The sequence below is a fragment of the Hemitrygon akajei genome, chromosome 25 (assembly GCF_048418815.1).
Source record: "Hemitrygon akajei chromosome 25, sHemAka1.3, whole genome shotgun sequence".
In the NCBI taxonomy this organism is placed as follows: Eukaryota; Metazoa; Chordata; class Chondrichthyes; order Myliobatiformes; family Dasyatidae; genus Hemitrygon; species Hemitrygon akajei.
The window spans coordinates 32228328-32246675 of NC_133148.1; the positions used below are offsets into that span (position 1 = coordinate 32228328).

Genomic DNA, 18348 nt, shown 5'->3' on the forward strand with positions numbered 1-18348 from the left:
GGAGGGGCACCAGATCTCGGAAACGTCAACCTTCCTTTTTATAAATCTGCTATATATATATTTATAACAAGCCACCCTTTCCGTGCCCAAACCCCCTTTTACAGTGCAGAAATTCCGAATATAAGTGGGCATGTTTGGCCTAGGAGATTTACTGGTCCTTTTTTAGGTCAGGGGCACGATGGGATAGGGGGGGGGGGCAAAATATCTCCCGACTTGAAACGCACCTGGTTTCGTTTGCATAATATCACGGACAAGTATGTCAACAAAAAACAAAATAATAATTATTGATCGACTGGAAGTTTGGGAGATTTCCACCCCCTCCCCCCGCCCCCCCCACCCACCGAGCAGCAGCCTTTAAGGAATTTGTCCCGCATTGCATAGCCTGTGCGCATATATTACAAACCCTCCCCTCCCGCCCGAAAGTCACCTCCAATAGTGTCCCTCGTAAATCGGGGCCCTCGGTAGAATGAATTGAGCTGAGTCCGGAAGCCGCAGTTAACTGGTTTGCAGAATTTCCTCGTACCCTCCCGAAACAAGAGAAAATTTTTTTTGCTTTCATTAAAGTAAACTTGTGTCTTGTACAAGTTAGGAATTTTCCCCCCTTCTCTTCTAAATGTTTAATTCAACCAGGTCGATCGAGGAAATAAAACGAAACGCAGGTCGCGGGGTCTGGTTAGGATTTGTAATTTGAATTTAGCCATGTGAGTCCTTCGTGGAGTCCATCCCCCGACGTGGCGCAGGACGGCTGGACATACCAATTTCTGTCTCTAATCCTGGTCAAGCCCAGCTTCTCCTGGATCTCGTGGGGTTTCATGGCATCGGGCAGGTCTTGCTTGTTGGCGAAGATCAGGATGATGGCATCTCGCATCTCGCGATCGTTGATGATCCGGTGCAGCTCCTGCTTGGCCTCGTCGATGCGATCGCGGTCAGCGCAGTCCACCACGAAGATTAACCCCTGCGTGCCCGTGTAGTAGTGCCTCCAGAGCGGCCTGATCTTGTCCTGCCCGCCCACGTCCCACACGTTGAACTTCACGTTCTTGTAGGTGACCGTCTCCACGTTGAAGCCCACCGTGGGGATCGTGGTGACCGACTGGCCCAGCTTCAGCTTGTACAGGATGGTGGTCTTGCCGGCGGCGTCCAAGCCCAACATCAGTATCCTCATCTCCTTACTGCCGAATATCTTGGCGAACGCGCCGCCCATCTTCGGTGCGGTGGGGCAGGGAGGGTGGGGAAAGGGGGGTAGGGGGTGTGCGGGGAGAAGGGGGGCAACTGAGGCGGACAATTTATAGCCGATGAGATGAAACAGCAGCGCAGACTGCGGCGGCGGCGGCGATCAATGGAACGTTGAGTTTCAATGGAACGTTGATACAGGCCCTTTGATACAAAGTCTCCAAATTGTAACAAACGCCTCGATTCACAGTCTCACCCGTCCGCTTCCGCACTCCTCTTCTCTGACCTCATATCTCGTCTTCCCAGGGATTTTTAACCCCTTGTCTTTAAGTTTCGGAGATCTCTATGTATATAGATTGGTGAGGAGAGAGGGAAAAAAATTATATGAAACTGAACTCCCAGCCCCGGAGAGGAAAGGGCGCGGATGTAGATTACAGCACCGTGAGAGCATGCGCACACACTTCCCCCCTCCCACCTCCCATTCTGCAACTTTTAAAATGGCACTGCCCGCCCTCTATTAAGGTGGCCTTTTGCATTGCATTGCCTCCGCCTCTTTTGTGTTCATCTGGCGCAATAGGAGGATTAGATCATGCTGAAAACGGTCGGTTTCATAAAAGCGTCGAAGGTCTGAATCACCCGATTCCATATATTTCAAAAAAAAAGTCCGGCATTTCTTGCTGGATAATTGTGAATGTTTAACACGTTAGGGCAAAAATTATTGTCTCTCTCTCTCTCCTGACCCCCCTCCCTTAAGGATCTTTCTAGGGCGTGGCTTCACTCTCTGATGCTCCTTCCAAGTTGTCATTCATTTTTAATCGTTAAGGCCCCGAGATGAAGTTCAAATTCAAGCTGCAGTGAATTTCTTGCCGAGCACGCCCCGCCGACCTGACGTCTCAGCCACGGCCGCTGGTGCACGAAAGATCCGCCCCGATTCAGAACGCACGGATCCGGCAGCCCCGGTCGGGAACTGGCGCTGGGGTGCCCCCAATTTAAACTTTCACCTCAAGTCCACTTTAACAGGGAGGTGTCACCTCCTCCCCCAAAACCCAAAGAACCGGGGGATGTCCATCTTGAAGAATTTGGATTCGGGGTGGGGGCACCTAATCGGACTTATCTGACCCTCCCCTCTCCGATACCTTGACAGTGTGTTGTAGATTTACCATTTCCTTCACTCTGTGTGTGTGTGTGTGTTTTTTTTTAATTTTAATTTGCGTTCGCGTAAAATAAAAATGCAATAAAAATTTCCCTAACCTAATCCCGGGGCAGAGAAATTAGTCAGAAAGGGGAAGTCTATCTGTAGTATAATATAGAATATAGCTTCCTAAGATTGCGAGTGGGGTCAGATACTGGATTAAGAAAGGATTCGTATTAAAATTCACCCGCAGCGAATAATAGACAAATGTATGTAATTTTCTTTTTTTAAAAAAATGATACATTTTGGTTTCAAGGTGACTTGGGAAACTTGCTTTGAAACTGGCGAGGGGGGCTGCGCCGGCGGAGTGGCGGGGCGGCGCTCCCGGCTGCGGGACAGGTGTCATAGGTGGGCTCCCGGATGTCGGCCGGGGCGGTTTCAGCCGCGGCCGCTGTAAAACAGCTCCCTCCACAGGCATAACCCGCATTGCCTGTGAGACCCGACACTGAACCCGCAGACACACCTTGGGACCTGGGGCTCCCGCCTGGCCGCTGTACCGATTTACATTTAGTAACCCCTTCAGGGGTCTGTTCCTGGTAATATCCTCCTTAATATCAAGGTCACCCTCAAGGAGCGGCGCTTCAGGAAGGCGGCGTCCATTATCAAGGTCCCCCACCACCCAGGACATGCCCTCTTCTCATTGTTACCATCTAGAAACAGCTTCAGATTCAGAAACAGCTTCCTCCCCTCCGCCATCAGATCTCTGAATGAGCATTGAACCCATGAACACTACCTCACTACTTTTTTATTTCCTTTTTATTTTGCGCTGCTGGTTTAATTTAACTATTTAATATAAATATACTTCCTGTAATTCCCAGTTCTCTTTTTCTCTTTATTATCATGAGTTACTGCCGCAGCGTTAACACATTTCACGACATATGCCGGCGACATGAACCCTGATTCTACTTCCCACCCACGTTCAGACCCTCAGGAAGAACAGTTGAAACCATACACGTGGGCTAATTATTCCCAGTTCTACCTCTCTCTCTCCCAGCTCCAGCACCGTGGCCGTGAACTTGACGGACTGTCTGCCGGAGGCCCAGCACTGGAGCAGCAGAGAACTGGGGAGCGTGCCTTACGAGGATAGGTTGAGTGAACTCGGCCTTTTCTCCTTGGCGCGACGGAGGATGAGAGGTGGCCTGATCGAGGTGTGCAAGACGATGAGAGGCATTGATTGTGTGGAGTGTCAGAGGCTGTCTCCCAGGGCTGACATGGCTAACACGAGGGGGCACAGTTTTAAGGTGCTTGGAAGTAGGTACAGAGGAGATATCAGGGGTAAGTTTTTCACACAGAGAGTGGTGGGTGTGTTGAATGCACCACCAGCGACAATGGTGGAGGTAGACACAACAGGATCTTTTAAGAGTCTCTTAGATAGGTACATGGAGCTTAGTAAAATAGAGGGCTATGCTGCAGTTTCTAGAGTAGGTTACATGGTCGGCACAGCATTGTGGGCCGAAGGGCCTGTAACGTGCTGTAGATTTCTATGTTCTTGTTCCCATTGGGAGTGGTTAAAGAAATAAACACAACCGATTCTGCTGGAAATCCAAAGCAACACACTCAAAATGCTGGAGGAACTCAGCAGGTCAGGCAGCATCTATGGATAAGGCTAAGAGTCAATGTTTCAGGCCGAGGCTCTTCACCAGGACTGGAGAGGAAGGGGGTAGAAGCCAGAATAAGAAGATGGGGGGGGGGGGGTGCGGAAGGAGTACAAGCTGGAAGGTGATAGGTGAAGCCAGGGGAGGGGGAAGATACGTGAGTGGGTGAAGTGAGAAGAGAAACTAGAAGGTGATTGGTGGAAAGGGAAAAGGGCCAAAGAAGAAGGAATCTGATAGGAGAGGAGAGCGGATCGTGGGAGGGACTTCAACTGCAGTTCAAGTAAATAGCGTGGATGCCTTTAGGGAGAGGCTGGACAAGCTTATGAGGGAGAGGGGAACAGAGAGATTCAGCTGCGTGAAGACAAAACATGGCAGTGGAGCATAAGTGCTGACATGAATTGGGTGGGCCGAATGGCCTGTTTCAGAATTAGTATCAGAATCTAAATCAGGTTGTGAAATGTGTTTTTGCAGCAGAAATACATCACAATACAAAATAGCTCTCTCTCTCTCTCTCTGTCGGTCTATTTATAAACAGCCACAAACACACATTATATATATATAAAGTAACTATATAAATAAAACTCAACTAAGTAGTGCTAAAAGAGAGCAAAACAGAAAAATACAGTGAGGTAGTGTTCACGGGTTCAATGTCCATTCAGAAATCTGATGGCAGAGGGGAAGAAGCTGTTTCTGAAATATTGAGTGTGTGCCTTCAGGTTCTGTACCCCTTCCCCGATGGTACCCATGAGAAGAGGGCACATCCTGGATGGTAGATGACACCTTTTTGAGGCATCACCTTCTGAAGACATCCTCGATCCTGGGGAGCCTGGGGCCCATGACGGAGGTGGTTAAGTTTACAACCTCCCGCGGACTTTTCCAACCCTTTGTGGCGGCTCTCCATTCGAGACGGTGACGTAACCGGTCAGGATAGGCCAAACACAATACACCGGTAGAAACTTTCGAGAGTCCCCGGGGACGTCCGAAGTCTCCTCAGATTGCTAACGAAATGTAGCCGCTGTCGTACCCTCTTTGCAATTGCCTACATTGGGCCCAGGGGGTAGATCTTCAAAGAGGCTGACAATCAGGAGCTTAAAACTGCCCACCCTTTCCGCCGCTGATCCCTCGATGAGGGCTGGTGTGTGTTTCCTCAACTTCCCCTCCCTGACGTTGAGTTGCGACGCCCCTCAACCAGCTGATCTATCTCGCTCCTGTGCGTGCGCCTTCTCGTCCCCAGGTTATGGGTGCAGAGAGAGTAGAGCAGTGGGCCGAGCAGGCGGCCCTGAGGTGCGCCGAGGGGGAGGTGTTAGCTTTACCCGCGCGGGCTGCGGTCTCCCAGCGAGCAAGTCGAGAACGGGGTTGCAGAAGGAGGTACGGAGGCCCAGGTTTTGGAGCCTGTTGATTCCTGACCTGGGCATTGCTGTTGTCCTGGCAACCAAAGGACAAGAGGAGAACCAGTGAGCTTGCATCTGCTCTGGAGCTATTGTGGCGATAGGCAAACCTCAGCAGGCCCAGGCCCTCCTCACCCTGCTCTTCCTGGGCACTGGTGTGGTTGTCGCCCTCTTGAAGCAGGTGGGAACCTTTGTCTGTAGCACCCAGGGATTGGTAATGTCCTCGAACACTCCAGCCAGTGTTCACCCTCACGATATGAGGAGAGTTTGGCAGCTTTGGGCCTGTACTCACTGGAATTTAGAATGTGTGGGGGGATCTCATTGAAACCTGCCGACTGTTGAAAGGACGAGGTAGGGTGGGATGTGGAGAGGATGTTTCCTGTGGTAGGGGGTATCCAGAACTAGAGGGCACAGCCTCAAAACTGAGGGGGGGGGCGACCCTTTCAAACAGGATTTTGTTTAGCCAGAGCGTAGTGAATCTGTGGAATGCTCTGCCACAGACTGCGTTGGAGGCCAAGTCCGTGGGTATACTTAAGGTGGAAGTCGATTGTTTCCTGTTCAGTTAGGGCATTAAAGGATATGATGAGGAGGCACTTGTGCGGGGTTGAGCGGGATCCGGGGTCAGCCATGATGGAATGGCCTAATTCTGCCCCTACATCTTATGGTCTCACGAAACATGTTCTGACGTCGGACGTATTACAGGGCGTCCTACGCTGCAGGGATTTGTGCAGGTGTAATTCTATTCTCCCTTTCAAAGGGTGCACCAAAGGCATTGAGTTCACTTGGGGGTGAGCTCAACTGGGAATGGTTCTGGGCCGCAAATCGATTTCAAGATTCAAGATTCAAAAACTTTATTGTCATTCTAACCGTACATCAGCTCTGCAGGGCAGAATGAGACGGCGTTTCCCAGGAGCAAGTGCAGTCGTAACATAACAAACGCAACGCTAAATAGTAAACGTAACAATAAATAGTAAAACACAACGGCCACAGGTCAGTTAAAAACAAGTTATAAGTGTCCAGTGCAAGTTAAAAGTGTCCAGAGCAGAGTCAGGTAGAGCAGCTATTTAGCAGTCTGACTGCCTGTGGGAGGAAGCTGTTTAGTAGCCTTGTGGTTTTAGTTTTGATGCTCCTGTGACGTTTACCTGATGGCAGGAGAACAAACAGTTCATGGAGAGGGTGTGAGGGGTCTTTAATGATGTACTGTGTCTTCTGGAGGCATCGACTCTGAAAGAGATCTTGGACAGAAGGTAGGGAGACCCCAATAACCTTCTCTGCTCCCCTAACCACCCTCTGCAAGGCTCTTTTGTCGGCAGCACTGCAGCTGGAGTACCAGGTTGTGATGCAAAAGGTCAGCACACTCCCAACCACACCTCTGTAGAATGTAGTGAAGATGTTAGTGGGGAGTGGTGCTTGTTTAAGCTTCCTCAGAAAGTGCAATCTCTGCTGGGCCCGTTTCACAATCCCAGTGGTGGTTCCTGGACCAGGTGGGATTGGCCGAGATCCGCACCCCAAAGGAACTCGATGTTTTCCGCTCTCTCCACTGCGGAGCCGCTTGCGTTGTTCCTGTCTCCACAACTCTGTCACCATCTGAGACAGAGCTGTTATCGCACAGGGATCAGTGCAGGGACCTCTGCTGTTTGTCGTACACTGTATGTAAAGGACTTGAGTGGAAGTCACTTATATAGACGTCAAACAATACTGTAGGATATAGATCGGCTGGAAAGATGGGAAACTGGAGTTTGATGAAGACAGGCACGCAGTGTTTCTATTTGGGAGGTAAGACACAAGAATAGAATTAGGCCATTCGGCCCATCGAGTCTGCTGTGCAGAAGCACAGCTGAAGAGGAAAGTAAACAGTAATTGTCATGACCCTAAGGAGCACTGATGTTTGAAGTTTCAAAGTACATTTATTATACACAACGTTGAGACTTACAGGCAGTCACAAAACAAAGAAACGGAATAGAACCCATTAAAGACAGAAGAAGACTATTCAGTGTGCAGAGGGAGAGAAAAATGAACAAACCGTGCAAACAGTGAAAGCGAGCAGACAGCATTTCAGAACCGAAACTCACAGCACCCGGTGTTACTGCAGCCGATAGAGACGCCCAACAGTCGCAGGCCACGGCCTCAGCTCCGCACAGGGACAAGCAAACCCCGCGGAAGCAGCGAGCTTGAAGCGGATCGTCGCTCGCCTCTGACCCCAGCACCCCGACTATTTCAGTCTGGCCTGGCACTTAGCCCATCCGAGTCCCGGCTCCGCTGGCTCGGCTCGGCCGGAGCCCGACCTTTCCAATACGGCTCGGTTCTTGAGGCGATCAAGCCTCGGACCTTTCCTCACCTCGCCCCGCCACATCGGATTACCTGACATTTCCAATCTTCAATCGGCCAACCTTGGATGTACAGAGAGATCTTGGGACACAAGCTCCCCTCGCAGTGGCCGAATGCATGCTCCGTACTTGCCTTTATCAGTCCGAACGGTGAGTATAAAGGCTGGAAAGTCACATTTTAAAGTTAAAGGGTTAAATTAATTTGTCGCACGTGCATCGAAACATTAAAGTGAAACGTGCGGTTTGTGTAAACAACCGACACAGTCCGCATATCGTGCTGAGGGCGGCCCGCAAATGTCGCCGCACTTCCACCGCCAACGTAGCAAGGCCACAGCTCGCTGACCCTAAACCCAACCCGTACGACTGTGGGAGGGAACTGGAGCACCCGGAGGTCACGGGGGAGAACGTACCAACTCCTTACAGGCAGCGGCGGGAATCGAGCTCCAATCAGCGGTCGCCGGCGTCGCAGAGCGCTTGCGCTAACCGCCACGGCACCGCGGCTGTATAAAACTCCGGCCAGGTTTTGGAGTGTTGCGTGCGGTCTGGTTTGCCGCGTTTCAGGGGAGGGCCTGGAGGTTCCGGGGAGAGGGTGGAGAACAGGTTCACAGGATGATGCTTGGATTAAAAAGAGTAGAAGGTTAGGAGGGATTCGACGAGCCTGAATTGTGTTGGTCTGGAGCGTCAAGAGGTTGAGGGGCAGTCTGAGAGAAGTATTTACAATGATAAGAATACAGGAAATAGGAGCAGGAGTCGGCCATCTGGCCCGTCGAGCCTGCTCCGACATTCAATAAGATCATGGCTGATCTGGCCATGGACTCATCTCCACCTACCTGCCTTGTCCCCATAACTCTTAATTCCCCTATTATGCAAACATCTATCCAGCCTTGTCTTAAATATATTCACTGAGGTAGCCTCCACTGTTTCATTGGGCAGAGAATTCCACAGATTCACCACTCTCTGGGAAAAGCAGTTCCTCCTCATCTCCGCCCTAAATCTACTCCCCCGGATCTTGAGGCTATGTCCCCTAGTTCCAGTCTCACCTACCAGTGGAAACAACTTTCCTGCCTCTATCTTATCTATCCCTTTCATAATTTTAAATGTTTCTATAAGATCTCCTCTCATTCTTCTGAATTCTAGTGAGTACAGTCCCAGGTGACTCAATCTCTCCCCAGTATAACCCCCTCATCTTTGGAATCAAACTGGTGAATCTCCAAAGCCAGTATATCCTTCCTCAAGTAAGGAGACCGGAACTGCACACAGTGATGCACCATCAATAACTCTCTGAGACGTGAGGCGAGATATAGGCTTTTATTGACTGGAAGAAAGAACAAGCAGCAATTGACCACCATACTACATCCTGGAGACTGAGGCCAGGGCTCAGGCCCCAATTGCCTTTATACCGGGGTCTGTGGGAGGAGCCACGGTCAGTGGGAGGAGCCACAGGAGCAGTCAGCGGGGGGGGCGTGTCCAGACAGGTATATGTAGTTCACCACAGACAGTAATCCAGATGTGGTCTCACCAGTACCCTGTACAATTGCAGCAAAACCTCCCTGCTCTTGAATTCAATCCCTCTAGCAGTGAATCAGAATCAGGTTTATTATCACCAGCATGTGACGGGAAATTTGTTAACTTAGCAGCAGCAGTTCAATGCAATACATAATAGACAATAGGTGCAGAAGTAGACCATTCGGCCCTTCGAGCCTGCACCGCCATTTTGAGATCATAGCTGATCAATTCCTATCAATACCCGGTTCCTGCCGTCCCCATATCCCTTGATTGCCCTATCCATAAGATACCTATCTAGCTCCTTCTTGAAAGCATCCAGAGAATTGGCCTCCACTACCTTCCAAGGCAGTGCATTCCAGACCCCCACAACTCTCTGGGAGAAGAAGTTTTTCCTTAACTCTGTCCTAAATGACCTACCCCTTATTCTCAAACCATGCCCTCTGGTACTGGACTCTCCCAGCATCTGGAACATATTTCCTGCCTCTATCTTGTCCAATCCCTTAATAATCTTATATGTTTCAATCAGATCCCCTCTCAATCTCCTTAATTCCAGCGTGTACAAGCCCAGTCTCTCTAACCTCTCTGCGTAAGACAGTCCAAACATCCCAGGAATTAACCTCGTGAATCTACGCTGCACTTCCTCTACAGCCAGGATGTCCTTCCTTAACCCTGGAGACCAAAACTGTACACAATACTCCAGGTGTGGTCTCACCAGGGCTCTGTACAAATGCAAGAGGATTTCCTTGCTCTTGTACTCAATTCCCTTTGTAATAAAGGCCAACATTCCATTAGCCTTCTTCACTGCCTGCTGCACTTGCTCATTCACCTTCAGTGACTGATGAACAAGGACTCCGAGATCTCTTTGTATTACTCCCTTACCCAACTCTATACCGTTCAGATAATAATCTGCCTTCCTGTTCTTACTCCCAAAGTGGATAACCTCACACTTATTCACATTAAACGCCATCTGCCAAGTATCTGCCCACTCACCCAGCCTATCCAAGTCACCCTGAATTCTCCTAACATCCTCATCACATGTCACACTGCCACCCAGCTTAGTATCATCAGCAAATTTGCTGATGTTATTTTCTATGCCTTCATCCAAATCGTTAACGTAAATGGTAAACAGCTGTGGTCCCAATACCGAGCCCTGTAGCACCCCACTAGTCACCACCTGCCATTCCGAGAAACACCCATTCACCGCTACCCTTTGCTTTCTATCTGCCAACCAGTTTTCTATCCAGCAGAGACAGAGAAAAAAAAATAAAACATAATAGATAAACAAGTAAATCAATTACGTATATTGAATAGATTATTTTAAAAATGTGCAAAAATAGAAATACTGTATATTAAAAAAGGGAGGTAGTGTCCAAAGCTTCAAAGTCCATTTAGGAATCGGATGGCAGAGGGGAAGAAGCTGTTCCTGAATCGCTGAGTGTGTGCCTTCAGGTTTCTGTACCTCCTACCTGATGGTAACAGTGAGAACAGGGCATGCCCTGGGTGCTGGAGGTCCTTAATAATGGACGCTGCCTTTCTGAGACACCGCTCCCTGAAGATGTCCTGGGTACTTTGTAGGCTAGTACCCAAGATGGAGCTGACTAGATTTACAACCCTCTGCAGCTTCTTTCGATCCTGTGCAGTAGCCCCTCCGTACCAGACAGTGATGCAGCCTGCCAGAATGCTCTCCACGGTACAACTATAGAAGTTTTTCAGCAATGAAGGCCAATATCCTATTTGCCTTCTTGATAGCCTGCACAAGCACTCCCAAGTCCCTGTGCACAGCAGCCTGCTGCAATCTTTTACCATTTAGATAATAATCTGATCTTCCATTTTCCCTTCCAAAGTGGATGATCTCGCGTTCACCAACATTGTACTCCATCTGCCAGACCCTTGCCCACTCACTTAAGAGGAATAAATACGGCAGATTTAGTCAGTTTGGGGACGTCAGATTATAGAATGGCAGGGCAAAGTTTAAAAGAGATCTCTTGGGTACGTGTTTATACAGAGAGACTGGTGCGTATCTCTGCCAGAGGAGGGACTGGAAGCTGAAATAATAGCCACTTAAAAGGCACTGAGACAGACTGGCTGAACTGAGGCCGAGGCCTGTGCTGGCTAAAGTGATACCTGGCTTCGTGTCTGTGATCTTACGATGTTTACTCAGCTCTGCGATGAACTGAGGCCGTGGCCTGCTCTGTCTACAGTGATGCCGGGCTCGGTGTCCTTCATAAAACTTCAGTTCTGAATGCTATTAGCGTTTGTATGATTTTATTTTCTCTCTTTGAGCACTGGCTGATTGACGGTCCCTTTTCAATGGGTGCCTACATTTCGTGGCTGCCTATTAGGAGACGAATCTCAAGGTTGTATAATGTATACATATTTTGATAACAAATGTACTTTGAGCATGGAGGGATATGCATCATGTGCAGTGGATGGGATTAGTTTAAACTTGTGTGGGGCTCCCAGTACCAGTAACAGTGATGTTAACTGGTCATGCTAACAAAATGTATTGTTATAATGAAACAATTCATTATTTCATTGTTACAATGAAATGGCTTCTCTGTAATGTTATTTAACGCTGTAATGGGTTTCTGTGTCTGGTATGTTTGGGTTATGACTGCAGATAAGGGGGAAACTAACCAATGGAGAATGGTTATGCTATCTTGTATGTGTAAGCTGAGGGGAGCTCGCGGTCTTTTCCGGGAGGCGAGCGAGGGGGACGGACGCGTGAGGAGCGGACAGCGGTTCCAGGGCGGCGGATACTGGACGTCGGCGGTTCGGACGGTGGCCGAAGGCTCGGAAGGTCGTTGTGGATGGAACCGGAGGTGTGAGCTCCAACATATTAAAATATTATGTGCACAAAACTGATAAACTTACTGACTTGGAGCCTTCAGGTTATCTGTTTCTACTAATCCCTCACTAAGAAATAACTATAAATTTACTCGCTTTTGGATGTATTGTCTGGTATTTGTATTGCGAGCGTGTACTGTGGGGGGGGGCATTACACCGAAGTATTGATTGCACTACTGGCGGGGTGACGGCGGTTCACCCTAGGCCAACGGGGGTCAACTGGGGACACGGAGGCTACAGTAGTATAACGTATACATATTTTGATAATGAATGTACTTTGAACATGGAAGGATGTGCAGTGGATGGGGTTAGATTAAACTTGCGTCATTGTCCATACAAGCAATGTGTCTGCTCTTATGCTACGTTCTACTATGTTCTGACTATGTTCTATGTTTTATGTTCTGACTATGTTCTATGTTTTATGTTCTGACTATGTTCTATGTTTTATGTTCTGACTATGTTCTATGTTTTATGTTCTGACTATGTTCTGAGTTCTCTGGTCTCTCCAGCACACCCGATTTCAATTGCTGCTTCAAAGATTCAAAGATTGAAAGTACATTTATTATCAAAGAATGTATAAATTATCCACCTTGAGATTTGTCTGCTTACAGGCAGCCACAAAGCAAAAAACCCAAATAACCCAATTTTTAAGAAAACCAAAGAACACTGGCCAGAGAAAGTGAGAGAGAGAGAGAGAGAGAGAGAGAGAGAGAGAGAGAGAGAGAGAGAGAGAAACACACACTGTGCAGACAATAGAAGGAAGACAACAGCGTCCTGAACCAGGCTGAGTCTCAGATCCACTCCTGGAGCAGCTGGGGTGGGTACAAGTCAAGCCTCAGCCCCCAATTTTCACATCAGCGGGGCAGAGACTCACTGCAGGCAGTTCAGCTCACAGCCCCAGAACTGCAGAGAAAGTTCGCAGGGAGAGCGAGTGAAATCAGCCTGGCCCTTGCCCCCGTACCCGACACTCGGCCCTCCCGTCTATCTGTGCCGGCGTTTAAATTAACCGAGCACCTTGGCACCCTGATATGCCTGCTCCGCCCAGCCCGAAGCCGGATCAGCTCGGTTAGGCGGACAGGCCACCGAAACTCTTCCACATCGACTCCAAACCGAACCGACCGCTCCCATCCCCAGCGCCTCGCGATGCCCCGGCACGGGTCTGCCTCGCCTCCTCACTGTCTGCGGCGATCGTCACCACAATTTGCTTCATGAAAGTAACGCTTTTAGTCGACTCTCTTGCCTTGTGATTTACCAGTAAGCTGACCCACATCTTGGGTAGCGCCATCTTAAACCAGAAGCTCTTACGCCGGAATAAATAACTGGCAAATATACCTTCTACTACCAAGGCAATAGGCTTCAGAGTTGGTCCATAAACCCTTAAGATCTAGAGGCAGAATTAGGCTATTCGTCCCAGCAAGTCTACTCCGCTATTCAATCATGACTAATATTTTCCCCCCACATTTTGCCCGTAACCTTTAACCCCCTCACTAATTATGGATGGTGAGCAGCTCCCTGGACATCAAGATCTAACCTGGGTCCAACATATCGGTGTAATTATGCAAAAGGCACAGCAGCGACTATATTCCGTTAGGAGTCTGAGGAGATCTGGGGTCCCACCAAAGACTCTACAAATTTCTGCAGATGTACCGTGGAGAACATTCTGACAGGTTGCACTGTGTGGATTGGGAAAAGCTATAGAGGGTTGTAACCACACCCAGCCCCGTCATGGGCACTAGGACATCTTCATCTTTAAAAAAAAGCAGCATTCATAACGAAGGACCCTCGCCATCCAGGTCACGGCCTCTTCTCCTTCCTACCATCAGGAAGGAGGTGCAGGAGCCCGAAGACCCCACACTCATCATTTCAGGAATGGCTTTTCCCTCCGCTCTGCCATCAGATTTCCGGACGGCCCATGAACCCATGAACAGCGAGTGAGGTCTCCGTCGTGGACGTTGTGTCCTGGCTGGCTAGATACGCGAGCCTGGGCAGTACAATATGGAGGGCAAGCTGCTGCCCGTGTAGCAGACTCCCCCTCCCGACGCATCTGATGAATCCAAAGGAACGGCGGAGACCGATACAGTTTGGCACCAGCAGGGTCACAGGAGTTGCCGGTCAGCGTTGAACTCAACGTAGGACTGCCTCAGGGACTCCAACTCTGGATTTTTTCCCCCGAGGTTTGCTCCCGAAGCCTTCCCCGTGAGCGGGTACAGCCCCAAGGGACCAGAGGTTCGAGATCAGAGTTTTCCTTCTCCTAGATGAGCTGCCAACCACGGCTGATGAGCCCCCTCTGCCCGAAGCGACTGGTTTTACGGCGCCGGTAATCCACCTTTGCCCCTTCTCCTGCCAGTAGGAACGGTTTGGCTGGGCTTAGTAGATGAGCCACACGTGAAGGCCAGGAGCTGGACTAGGTTATCAGAGGCCATTTGAGATTCACGCCATTGGGATCATTTAATAGGTAGAGTCCCCTCTACCTCCCTCCTAGCTTGACAACCTTAAGCCACCATCCCATGAACAATATCTCTGTTTTGCACTATTTAGTTATATTTTATATATTTCTTATTATAATTTAGATTTTATGTATTGCACTGCATTGCCGCCACAAACAACAAATTTCATGGCATATGTCAGTGATGATAAACCCGACTCTGAGACACCAACTACTCTCCCACTCCTGCAACTAAACGTTTCCACCCTTTCCTTCCTCCTCGAAGAGTCGTAGAGGTATTTATCATGGTCCAAATTTTTAACCAACTGCCCCAATTTCCCCCCCTTGTTCCAAGTGTCATGGTTCCGGTTGGCTGTTCCCCTTTAAAGCTTCTTTCTCTCTGATTACGCCCTAAGTTAATTCATTAGACCTCCATTGCTGCTCGTTTACTCAATTACAGTACACCTGCTTCTCATCAGAGACGGCGAAATAAATACGATGGCGTCACCGTCACAGGTTGCCAGTTTGTTGGCCTATTCCCATGTGATACTTCGTTTCTCGACTGCTTAGAACCGTCTGTCCAAAGTCCAGCTTCAGCTTCAAGATATTCCAAGAGAACTCCGTCTCCGTGTCAAGATTCCTCCGGTTCGCTGTTCAACGTTCACGCCTGCGCCCGCGTCCCCAACTCAATCCCCGTGCCCGTGTCCTGCGCTCTGGTTCTGCTCAGTCGCTCCGTGCAACGCCAAGTTTGAGGTGTCCATGGACGCTTTGCAATGCCCAAGAAGGGGAGCCGTGCTGGGTGGTGCCATGAAATACTGACCGCCACCCCCCCCCACCCAGTTGCGAGCCCTGTGGTCCTCTGGAGTTACCGTAGAGCTTTGGCCTTCTGGGTTTCTCAAGCCCCTGAACTGGGGTGCAGCAGTAGTGTAGCGGTCAGCACAACACTTTACGGTACCAGCGACCCGGGTTCAATCCCCGCTGCTGCCTGTAAGGAGTTTGTATGTTCTCCCCGTGACCGTGTGGGTTTTCTCGGGTCCTCCCACAGTCCAAAGGTAGGTTAATTGGTCAGTTCCATGAATGCTGCCTGGGCTTGTTGATCTCCTCCAGCCTTTTGTGCCCGTGGCTTGGATATCCAACATCAAGTCAAGTCACTTTTTATTGTCATTTTGATCATAATTGCTGGCACAGTACACAGTGAAAATGAGACAATGTTTTTCAGGACCTTGGTGCTACATGAAACAGTACAAAAACTAGACTGAACTACGTGAAAACAACACAGAAAAAAAACTACACTAGACTACAGACCTACCCAGGACTGCATAAAGTGCACAAAACAGTGCAGGCATAACAATAAATAATAAACAAGACAATAGGCACAGTAGAGGGCAGTGAGTTGGTGTCAGTCCAGGCTCTGGGTATTGAGGAGTCTGATGGCTTGGGGGAAGAAACTGTTACATAGTTTGGTCGTGAGAGCCCGAATGCTTCAGAGCCTTTTCCCAGACGGCAGGAGGGAGAAGAGATTGTATGAGGGGTGCATGGGGTCCTTCATAATGCTGTTTCCTTTGCGGGTGCAGCGTGTAGTGTAAATGTCTGTGATGGCGGGAAGAGAGACCCCGATGATCTTCTCAGCTGACCTCACTATCCGCTGCAGGGTCTTGTGATCCGAGATGGTGCAATTCCCGAACCAGGCAGTGATGCAGCTGCTCGGGATGCTCTCAATACAACCCCTGTCGAACGTGATGCAGATTGGAGTGTGTTGGAGAATGCTTTGTCTCGCGGTGTCGCTGGGTCGTGCCTCTGAAGCACTGAGGGCATCTCTCTATCTGACCGCCCGTCTCCGTCTCTTCAGATTCAGATTCAGATTCAGTTTATTGTCATCTATAAACCACAAATACAATGCAGTTAAAAAATGAGACAACGTTCTCTGGAATGATAACACAAAAAAAAAAACACAAAACAGACCACACAAGAAAAACCACATAACGTTTGGTAATCCCCAATCCAGAGTCCGGAGAGGCTGCTGCGTGTCGATATCGCGCTACCATCTTAGCACATTCCCCGGAAAGGAACTACAAACCCATCAGACAAACCTAAAGCTACAAGACCTACATAAAACCATAAAGTTACGTATAGTTATAGTTAACATATAGTTTCAACAGTGCAGACAATACCAGAATTGATAAAAGACTAACTGACAAAGACCACATAATTATAACACATAGTTTCAACAGCGCAAAGCAATACCGTAATCTGATAAAGAGCAGTCCATGGCACGGTTTAAAAGAAAGTCTCAGAAGTCCCGACAGCCCATCATCTCACGCAGACGGTAGAAGGAAGAAAAACTCTTCCTGCCATGAACCTCCAGCGCCGCAGCTTGCCAATACAGCACTTTGGGAGCTCCGACCACAGCCAACTCTGAGTTCATCCGAAAACTTCGAGCCTCCGACACCGAGCACCGAGCACCGAACACCATCTCTGCCGAGCGCTTCGACCCCGGCACTGGCCGCCAAGCGACAGGCAAAGCCAAGGATTCGGGGCCTTCCTCCCAGAGATTTTTCCGATCGCACAGTAGCAGCAGCCGTGAAACAGGCATTTCAAAAGTTCCACCAGATGTTCCTCCGTGCTTCACACGTCCGTCTCCATCAAATCAGGATTGTACACGGCCCCTACTTACAGATAACAGATATTCATTCCTGGAGTGGCCGCTGTGCGCTGCGTCGCGCCGCCATCTTGGCTGTTATACTTCCTGGGGAGTCCACTGTTCCTCCGCTCCGGGGTTGAGTGGGTGCCAGAGAACACCATGACTGAGAGAGTCTGCCAGTCCTTCAAGCGTGCACCGTGACACCCTCATAGTCTCGCACACGTCAGTTCTGTGGATAAGTAATAATTGCTTGATTCCCCAGTCCGTGTGGAAGTTAGATTCCGCTTGATGCCCAGGATCCGCCCTCGTTCTACCTTCATTTTCGCTTGAGTAGTGTATTTACTTGTACAGCTTGTCTCTTTCATGTTGCTTGCTTGTCACTGCTTACGTTGAACTTTTCATGAATTCTATCCTCTGTCTTTTTGTAAAAAAATACTGAGGATGCCCATAAGAAAATGGAGAAGGTACAGGAGCCTCAGGACTCGCACCACCAGGTTCAGGAACAGTTATTACCCCTCAACCATCAGGTTCTTGAACCAGAGGGGACAACTTCACTTGCCCCATCACTGAACTGTTTCCACAACCTATAGACTCAATTTCAGGGACTCTTCATCTCATGTTCTTGATATTTATTTCTTACTTATTATCATTTAATTCTTTTTTGTATTTGTACAGTTTGTTGTCCGCCCTGTTGTCCGGTCTTTCACTGATACTATCATGATTGAAACATATAAGATTATTAAGGGATTGGACACTATAGAGGCAGGAAACATGTTCCTGATGTTGGGGGAGTCCAGAACCAGAGGCCACAGTTTAAGAATAAGGGGTAGGCCATTTAGAACGGAGTTGAGGAAAAACTTTTTCACCCAGAGAGTTGTGGATCTATGGAATGCTCTGCCACAGAAGGCAGTGGAGGCCAATTCTCTGGATGCTTTCTGGAAAGAGTTAGACAGAGCTCTTAAAGATAGTGGAGTCAAGGAATATGGGGAGAAGGCAGGAACGGGGTACTGATTGTGGATGATCAGCCAAGATCACAGTGAATGGCGGTTCTGGCTCGAAGGGCCGAATGTCCTACTCCTGCACCTATTGTCTATGGTTATAGAATTTCCTGCAGGAAAGTGAATCTAGGGCTGTATACGGTGATCTAGATGTACTTTGATAATAAGTTTACCTTGAACTTTAAAAAGTCCATAAAAAGAGACAAATCAAAGTAAACAGAGGCCCCAAGAGAACGAGTGTTGGGAAATAGATGTGGAA

General features: G+C 49.0%; 1 protein-coding gene across 1 annotated transcript; it reads right to left on the bottom strand.

The window, feature by feature from the left end:
• Positions 1-602: 602 nt before the first annotated feature.
• Positions 603-1639, bottom strand: LOC140716497 (ADP-ribosylation factor 6-like). Its single transcript, XM_073029281.1, has one exon. The coding sequence runs from the start codon at positions 1199-1201 to the stop codon at positions 674-676; it is 528 nt and encodes a 175-aa protein (XP_072885382.1). The 5' UTR covers positions 1202-1639; the 3' UTR covers positions 603-673.
• Between the last annotated feature and the right edge of the window lie 16709 nt (positions 1640-18348).

Excerpts from the sequence above, each read along its gene's own strand:
- LOC140716497 (XM_073029281.1), bottom strand. The coding sequence starts at position 1,201 with ATGGGCGGCGCGTTCGCCAAGATATTCGGCAGTAAGGAGATGAGGATA.